General features: G+C 39.4%; 2 protein-coding genes across 2 annotated transcripts; one reads left to right on the top strand and one right to left on the bottom strand.

Moving 5' to 3' along the window:
- Positions 1–378: 378 nt before the first annotated feature.
- Positions 379–1,220, top strand: GCK72_024076 (uncharacterized protein; the record flags this gene model as incomplete). The annotated part of the gene is made up of 4 exons (XM_053735708.1): positions 379–456; positions 591–876; positions 965–1,047; positions 1,104–1,220. 4 exons carry the CDS (start codon positions 379–381, stop codon positions 1,218–1,220), a joined length of 564 nt encoding a protein of 187 aa, XP_053579274.1.
- Positions 1,221–1,631: 411 nt separating this feature from the next.
- GCK72_024075 (uncharacterized protein) lies at positions 1,632–6,469 on the bottom strand (the record flags this gene model as incomplete). The annotated part of the gene is made up of 13 exons (XM_003118277.2): positions 1,632–1,787; positions 1,841–1,990; positions 2,038–2,272; positions 2,325–2,454; positions 2,505–2,731; positions 2,780–2,851; positions 3,037–3,304; positions 3,358–3,670; positions 3,713–4,002; positions 4,086–4,233; positions 5,385–5,518; positions 5,563–5,660; positions 6,387–6,469. The coding sequence occupies 13 exons, from the start codon at positions 6,467–6,469 to the stop codon at positions 1,632–1,634; spliced, it is 2,304 nt and encodes a 767-aa protein (XP_003118325.2).
- Positions 6,470–9,655: the final 3,186 nt, after the last annotated feature.

The raw sequence follows: 9,655 nt of genomic DNA, 5'->3' as shown, positions 1-9,655 counted from the left end.
TGTGATGAATCCCGAAGATGGTTGTGCATGGGTGGCGGCGGAGCAAGCTGCGCGGCAAACATTCCGCAGCCTCGGCTACATTAGCCGGAAAACGACGCAAGCCGTCGGCCGTCTTTGGCTTGAAAACAATAGAATTGGCAACCAACGACAATGGTATTACGTTAAGATTTTAGCTTCATTTTTGCTTGTTAATGACTTTGTCATCGTGTGTTTTGTTTTCAGGTGAAACAATTTCCGTCAACTTTTTCTATTTTTTCTTTTCGAACATGTCATCATTCTTAGAGTCGAGCGGTGGCATTTGACTAGGGATGAATAAAATAAATCGGAAATAAAATGGCTTTTCCGTGATTACCAATAGCAACGCGCCAACGGGAAGCCATGAGAGAGATGAATTTGAATTCAGAAATCGGAAAGAAACAACATATTCTCTACATCGAAATGGCCGCAAAACAAAAAGTGAGTTTTCAGTATTTTTTCAGAAAAAAATACAAGTGTGGTTTACGTTACGTAAAATGAAAAAGAATGATCGACAAAACAAGTGAATTTTTCGAAAAATGTATTTTGAAAACATTCGTTAATCCTAATTACAGGTTACTGTAGCTAACAAGTTCTATGAGGATTGGATGGACTATAAGAATCGTGAGCGTCGAGCTTCATCGGCCACCACCGAAACCATTCAAAGTCTCAAAAACGGGAAATATCAGCTTTATGACGAATATAAAGCGCGGCTTTCGAAAACGCCGGCAAGTTTTGGGAAGAGGGATACAAAGGGGATAGGATTAAAAATTATTATGATTGTTGTTCTTCAGTCAAGCACACCAACACCAACACCACCTCAACCTGTTGTTTCGACATCAGCTAAAGCTAAGAGACAGTGTGAGTTCAAAATCTACGGGGATATCTGTTTAAAAACTTATACTTTAAAAAATGAAAAATGATATTTTTTTATCCACATCAATTTCAGCACTTCCAATTATTCAACCAATACGTGAAAGAAAGATCTCACCAAAGCCAGCACCAATAGACTGGGATAATTTGAGCGGCGAGGTGAAAAATTATTTTTAGAATGTAAAGACATCAAGTTTATTTTCGTCTATTTCCAGATGAAATCGAAAATCGAAGCGGATTTTGGACCTTTCTACAAATGGGTTATAAATGGAAGAACTGATGACTTGAAAAAAGAAATAATCAAGAAACTTTTGTTCAAAACGACAAAATAATAGAATTTCATTCGAATTATTTTAATCGTGTGCATTGTAAAATTGAAAAATAAACCAGCTTATTTTTTCATCTGTAAACTGTTTCTTATTATGTTTTCTCTGAAACACCATTTTATAGTCTCCGATGAAATGAAAAATCATTTATTGATAAGTACCCAGATAGAATCAGAGAAAGCTTCGTGACAGAATGTACATTGATAATTCTCAATTGGACACCGATATGTGACCATGTCATTCTCAAGTTGAGAATATCATCTGAAAATAAAGGAAAGAAGAAGTGTTCAACCGTAAGGAAAATCCTGAGATGTAAGTTTCTCAAGGTAAAATAGATCACCAGAAAGTAAGAAAAGGGAAGGGAGGAAAGCGAAATTTAATTATAAAAGCTAGCAGTTCCAAATATTGGAAGTAGTCTTAGAAGTGGATGTGCGGAGAAGTATGAACCAGTGATTGCAAATGAAGATGTACATTTTCAAATGTCGGGCGACGAGAGCTCTCATAGTTCCAGCAAGGTAAAAGTTGTTCATTGTACAACTTCGCAGGGCACATTCTTGGACGCGAAAGAACTTGCTGAAAAATACTTATTTCAGATTCAAATGTCAAAATTCATTCAAAATTAATACCTTCAATGATCCAGTTGAGCTCATACTTTGAAGATTTTCCACAACTTCATCATCAGACATATCAGAGAATGGTTTTTCAGAACACAACGAGAAAATCTCCCACATTGTCACTCCAAACGCCCACACATCACTTGCAGTTGAGAACTTGCCCTGAAAATGTGTATGTTGTGAAAATAAAAATTACAACAAATAATTACCAAAAGCAATGCTTCCCAAGCCATCCATCGAATCGGAAGCACGAATTTGCCCTCAACTTTGTAATATTCTTGAGAGTAGAGCGATCGAGCCATTCCAAAATCAGCAATCTTGACATTTCCTTCTCCATCGACTAAACAGTTTCTGGCAGCAATATCTCGATGTACAAAGTTGCAAGACTCCAAGTAAGCGAGACCAGCGGCAAGTTGAGTACAGATGGATATGCAGTGAGATGTACTAAAAACATGGGTTTTCAATTATGTTTTCTAGTAATGAAGATAGTTCTCACCTAATCGTTGGATTTTTTAGAATATGTGATTTGAGGTCCCCATTCTGCATGTATTCCATTATGCACAAAATTGGTTTTTGGATTGTGCAGACCCCGACCACTTCCACAACGTTCGGATGTTTCAAACTCCCTAAAAACAAATATGTTTAAAAACTTGAACTTGTTGAAAAAATTTCTCACCAAGAACTCGAATCTCCCTATGGAAAGAGAACTCGTCAGCTTGACTTATTCCATGAAGTCTTTTAACGGCAACGTTTCGGTTCTCCAACTGACATAAATCTACTTCTCCAAACTCTCCTTGTCCAATTCTGCTCACGTATATTAACTTGTCTCTAGCGATTTCCGGAAGAGTCGTGCAATAAACTTCTCCATAGTCCGAGTACTTAACCATTGAGGAGAGTGGGTTGCTGAAATGAAGAAGCTGATGTTTTGCATACCCCCATATCAGTTAATACCTTCGTTTTTGTGTATCATAAGGGCCATCGATTCCATAGAGAAGAGGTGTATTGGCAGTGACATCAGAGCAACTGAAAATTTAAACAATTGAAATGTCAATTGCTCACCAAACATTTGTTGTGTTTGCCCTTTCGTTTTATTGTGCGCGAAAATGCTACCGTATATGTGTTGATTCAATTGAATCCAAATATTTGATTCATCTCTATTTCCCACACCCATTCACATTTCCTTCAATTGGAAATGAATGAAAACTTACATGCTAATGTCCGGTTCAGCGTAATCGCTTATAATCGGCGACATTGGCATTTTCTCAATCAACGCATTCTGAAGATTATCGCGAGCCATTTGATAGGTTGACGGAGAAACATGATGCTTGATGGTGTTTCCGTCAATTGTCAACAGAATTTCCCGTTTAGCATTCGGTGATGGTGACGAGGCTTTCACACGGTACTCGCGTTTACGGTAGATCACAGCTATTATGATGACAGCAACAATGAGAAACATGAAGAAGAAGATTATGAAGGCTGAAATGAAATTTGAATGAGATTTTATTTTTTTAATATATGAATATACTTACCAAACATACTGGTGCCATCATCGTGTTCGGTTACAGAGAAATATGAAACCGAATCAGGAATCACCACGTCATCATGAAGAAGCTCAATGTTTGTGTGGTTTGATTCAAAATTCACTTCGGATACGAAGAGCCAATCGGAACCACTTCCGAAATTCAATCTTAACTTGGCCACTTTTGCAATTCGATTGTTCACAGGAATTCTGATCCATCGTGGTGCCTCAGATTCAGTGTCTTCTGGATTATTAAAATGGATAATGTTATCGGAGAAGTCTCTTCCATTTGTTGAGAATAGTACGCTAACGGAGGAAAACGCCTGGAAACAAATTTTTTTTAGTTTTTCAGTTTGTCTAGATACCTTAGCACTTTTCTTGAACTCATTTGCTGTATGTATCAAAATTCCCGAAATGTTTCTCAATTCTCCAAATTCAAATGACAATTTCACACCACCAGTCCTCTTTCTTCTCCATCCAACCCATTTGTGATGATTAACAAATACATCCTTCTTTCCCACTTCATTATCGTATAACTTTCCGATTCCGCCGGTTAGGTGTGGTGCGTCGGCAAGATTGCCATCATAGGAAAAGTCGTGATAAGAAATGCCTGACTGCAAGTCGCCTTGTTCAACATCATATGAAATCAAAGTATCTGTAAATAGAGGGCATTTAGTTTCGAATAGACTTTCCGGAAGAAAGTAATAGTCTGTCAAAATACATGAAGATGCTACTAACCATCGAACGGACATCCAAAAAGTTCAACTCTCATACAAACGGTTCTTGTTGAATTTGAAACTGGAACAATTCGAATTCTTCTAGCAATGATGGCTCGGTCCAGAGTTCTTCTGACAGCATGCTCCGTATTATTATTTGCCGGAATCGTCTGAAAATGTTGGTATTTATAGAACCCATATCTCCAAAAATGTAGTTCTGTGTTGGTAGTGTAATCCATAACTTCATACTGCAAAATGTCTAATGTAGTTCTCCCTACAACCATCCAGAAGTCCAGGAAAAAAGATTACAAAGCTACCAGAGCGGAAGAGGATTAACTGGGTATTACTTAAAAGACACACCGCCTGCCCATTTTCGGATTGACCCCCAGCACCCGCGTTCTATTTGATGCTATTCCATTAACCGGTTAGCCTTTCTTAGCCAGCTCTACCGAATGGTTTTTTATGCGTTTCTTTCAATGTCCAATTCCAGTTATGCAAGATGGGGAGATGGCTGGCGACATATGTGTCGATATGATCTTGAGCCGATCATACGAGCGTCTCGACAAGTGGCTGGCAGATGCATTGTCACTCAGACCTTCTTCGGTCCCCCTGTTTTCACCACTACCGCATTTACGACAATACTCGATCCGTCTTAGTACAATGCCAAGAAACAAGTGTCAAGTGTGTCTGTCTTCTGTTGTTTTCAATAGTCCCTTCTACACAAAATTTCAACTAATTTACTGAAAAGCTACCAATTTGTTTGTGAGTGGTAGTGTTGTACAGAAGAAGAGAGCTACTTTTACAGATAGAAAATGTCATTAAAAATGTATAGCGTGTCAATTGTCATTGACCCCTTTCGTTTTGGTATTCAAAAAAAAAACAAAGAAAACTTGACAAGAATGTTCCCGTACTTTTCCCATCAAACAGAACAAAAAACTAAACTAAAACCACAGGATGTGTATATGAAGGCAATTTGATGCAAAAATTTGAATTTCAATAGCATGATATCTTTGAAAACGGACAACGAATTGGAAAAGGAAGACCTTGTAATAAATCTTGGATAACGCGTTTTTTTATTCTATTCAAATCGTGTACACCGTTTCTCTTTCTTATTCATATATCGCTGTATAGTGACAGTATGAATGGCGTGTCAAAAGTCATAGTCCCCATTGTTCAACAAAAGATTTTCTTCGAGTTGAGGGATGATTCACTATTCTCAGAAATGGTGGTAGTCGCCGCATAAATCTAACGGTGTGCGGATTGGTGGGCAAAAGAGTGCCGATACCATAATTAGCGGTCATTCTGAATGAAAAGGACGAACCTCTAGCTCGAAATCGTCTTTGTAAGATGCCCAAGCATTTAGTGAAGGTCGCCAATACTGAATTTTGAATGCTGTGGCATATTCCTGGCCTCGTCCATCATCAAATCGCCCTTGAGTTTCAACAGAAGTGATAACTGGAAAAAAGAGACGGATAATTAAAAATGGAAATGATATCTACCTGTATCAACTGAAAACGAGATCTGCAGCCATTCTTTGCTCAGTAAATTGATTTGGTTCTTCGGACACCAAGCTCCACTTCCAGATTCTTGATGAGCCCTGCAAATTTCCAATTTCTCACGTTATTCCACTTCTCATTTCACTCTGAATACTCGTTTCTCCCCACTCCAGATGAGGTTCTAATCAAGATTTTATCTACGCAATGCAACACATTGCAATTAGGAAGTGAAGCAATGGAGCCCTCTTCGTCTGCGGCCTGTCAAAACAATCAAACTAGATAAATCGCTTGTTGAGGCGTTAACGTATGCGACTGATGAAGCATCATGTCACCGCCAAGAAGACGTTCCCTTAGACCCGAACGACGGCTTGTCTAAATTAGATGTGCAATGCGTTCTCAATTTCAATGAGTTTTGCAAAACCCAAATGAACGGAACTTGTGAAGGGGTGCTAATCCCTCCACACGCAAAGCCATTCTTGGGAACGGGGTAGCCTTTTGAATTTTCTTTTGAATTCTCTAGGGTGAGCACATCGACACTATACAGAACAGACGTGAAAGCGGATACTGTAATTATGGAAGAGAGTAATTACTGGTCTTACACAATAGCCTCCTTCCTGTTGACAGTCAGCTTGCTATAATTAGGCAAGATGCCGACAAAAAGTACTTTTTTTCCATCCTAATTGAGAGAGCTTCCCTGCTTTCCCTTATTTTCAAAAGAGGGATAAATGTGCGACTTAATGGAGCAGAATTCGTATCAAGTCCATGGAAATTTGCATTAATGTTTCAAACGTTTTACGAATTTCCGATGAGTCGTTCTCCCTACTTACCGAGCGTGTTGAGGTCCAGTACTTTGCAAGTCAAAACTCGAAGACGCCGAGATCTGCTCATCGCGAATCTTGCGGTTTGACATTCCCAATTGGTGACTGCATTCTCCTGCAAATTAGTTTCCATGAAAGACACACTTGATAGGTGAAGATGTCCCTCAGAAGAGGTGCTCATATTTCAGCCGGCACAATTTTTTGATCTAGTGTACTTATCATTCTCCCTTGCTTGTTTTGTCATGTACCCCATGTTGACATTATGCATTCTCATCCTTCCGCTAAGGCCTAATCTGATGTGCGGTCAACAAGCTACCGACCAATTTGGATAAAAAGAGCAAATAGGACCCGGGTTGTGGTTTGCTTTCAGCTCACATCGGCCTTCTCAATTGAATTTTTTGAGCTCACCAAATCAAACCAACGCCGTCTAATCATATGAGTTGCGGGTGGTCTCATGTCTATCTTTTTTGTATCTTTGTTGCATTGAGATGAAAAATGTTTGAAACCCGACGGCGTGGAATGAAATAAGGATAAGACCCGAAAGACGAAAATAATTTTACGACACCCCATTTCTTTCACAGCGTATTGTTGCCAGGAGGATAATTATACCTGTCTTTTATGGTCAGAACAGAAGCACAATTTTTATGGTCACATTATGGTTTTGCGATTATCGAGAACCAACCGAGGTAGCCTGACGAGCGTCTGACAACTCATCAATTCTTGGTGGATACATAAATAACCAATAAAAATGGTGTGCACACGACCTTCTCGCGCACCCAGGTATATGTTGTACTACACTTGGGCCAAGTGATTTACGACCTGATACTCTCGAATGTTGTGACACATACACATTTTATCATTCATCTCACCTACCAGCCTGATAGTGTAAAATAAACAATTGTTATTGGGCAAAGGTGAAGAAATGAATGATTAATGTTAGATACAAAGTGCTCCCTTTCCCCGTTTCGTTGACTTGTAATTCCTGTACATTCAAATGGACCATTGTTGACTGTGTGACCTTTCTCACCTTCGTCCAGGTCAAAAATACATACTTTCTTTAGAAATTGCGCATGGCTACTAATCCTTGTGATGTTCACCGCCTTGTCAAGTTGCGCAATCTCGTTAATCATTCAAACGATAACAAAACGGATGACGATAATGCGACTGTCTATTCTCCGACGCCATCTATTCTCATTTTTGATCTTGGAATGAAAACAAGAAAAAACATGGAAAGATAGAGAGGGCAGAAAATGAAAGAGAAAGCGAAAAAGCAGAAAGCTTTTAGGTGAATGACTCAGGTAGATGGAGGGAAGAAATAAAAATGTCAGATCGGGCAATCAAGTTGGAGAGACGCAATTAAGTTTTTTGTAACGCTATAGACTCTACTTCGTGACCTTTTCGGCTCTTTTTTTCCTCAATACACAGGTGAATTGGCACACATAGTCTGTCAGAAGTGTTTGGTATAAACTGTAAGCAATCGATCATTGTGGCACTTTGAAAGAAGGAAGCTCTTCTTCTCGCGCGATGCGGCTCCTTTGTGCATTGCAACAGTTGCGCATCTTCCGGAAACGAGCAATCCGACAAAACTGTCACAGTCCGCTTTTGATTATATATCATCCTTATTTCTTACAATAAGATGCTTTCCGTTCCCCCCGGATCCGAGAAGAAGTTCGCTAGGGCTTCCACTTTCCGTCTTTTCGTGTCTCTGAATCTTCTCGATGGCAGAAACAAAAAGAGGGAGAGAAATGATAAGGAGGACTAAAAGAACAATGTTATGATGTGTTATTTAGCAATTGAACGACAAGCAGCTGTCATTGAAAGACCAGACCCAGTGATGAGTTTTCGGGACCACAAGAAATTGGTTTTCGTTTTCTACGACTCTTTTGACTGACTGCCTGACAAATCGAATCATCATCTCAAAATATCAAAAATCTACAAGTCATCATAAACACAGGATGTTGTATCTCTTTGACAAAAGTTACCCCCAACAAGTTACCCTGATGTAACAAAAGCGTGTGATTTATATCTGGTGCCATTGAAAATAGAAAGGCAATAAATTGACATGTACTATATTCTCTCCCTCCTTCTCTTTATCTACCCATCGCCCCCACACCTCTTTGTCCTGTTGCGCAATACAAAGCTATTCAGATTTTACGCTCAATGCTCAAGAATACGGATCGATTACGGTGAGACACGCGGAATGTCATTGGATGGAACGTTGCACCTGCCCTAATCGGTGTCATCATCATTGCATTGCATGGATTTAGTACCCATTCTCGATGACTTGTGGCTATTTGACGTTAAGGGGATATAATGTTGCATAATGTTTGAACCATAAATTGTTAATCTCGGGATTTTGATCAGCATAAGAGGACTATCTGTTTCTAATCCCATTTCAATATCCATAGACCGGGCCTATAATTCATCACTATCCACTTGTGACCATCTCCATATCTTCTGCGCCTGTTTCAAACCCAAACCACTCCTTTTGCCTTTTGATATTATCTTCAGTTGCCGACTCAAATTTCGCGCAAAAAGATGGTATCTCAAAAGTGTTATTGGGCCCAAAAACTTTTTTTCTTCTCAAGTTTTTGTCTTCAATACCTTCTCAACCTAACTACCCACCCTTTTTCCTCATCATCTCGTTTCCTTTTGCCCTCCCATAAATTCCGGCGTGCATGTCCCACGAAAAACATTTTTGTTGAGTGATGAGAGCTAATGGAAAAGGAGGAAAAAAGTGTACTAGTTTGGAGGTTTAGAGTGCGACTTTGGTGACAAAATATGATGCATTTCTAACAATCGCTCTTTCCTTTCTTCACGCCTCGATCTCTATTTCCTTGAAGACGGACACTTTTTTCAGTATGTATGTAGTTGTGATTGCCAAATGTGGAAGCAAGGGAAATGGACCGTGTTCGAGGAAAAAAACCAGAGGAATGTGGCGGAAAGACTAACGGAATGTGAAAAAAACTTACTCAATTCCAAAGTGACTACTGTGTTGATATGAATAGTAAGAAATAGGAGATACAGCAACAATTTCATCGTGACATAGATTGTAGATAGCGCCGTCGTCTCAGACTCTGGAAAAAAATACGTACGGAAATTGAAAAAAGAATGGGAGGATGAGAGTCTAGAAGGAACAACAAGATACGAAATTCAATTTGACAGGCCCAAAATGAAATAGAGAAGTGTGAAGAGGCCTGGGGGCAGATGCTCAAATATCCGCTTTTGCGGGAAGCTATTCAGGAAAAGCGCGTCATTATACTCATCTTCGGCATCCT

The sequence above is a fragment of the Caenorhabditis remanei genome, chromosome X (genome assembly GCF_010183535.1).
Source record: "Caenorhabditis remanei strain PX506 chromosome X, whole genome shotgun sequence".
Classification (NCBI taxonomy): domain Eukaryota; kingdom Metazoa; phylum Nematoda; class Chromadorea; order Rhabditida; family Rhabditidae; genus Caenorhabditis; species Caenorhabditis remanei.
Note: the sequence above shows the minus strand (reverse complement) of the source record. Positions and strands in the feature narration are given on the sequence as shown.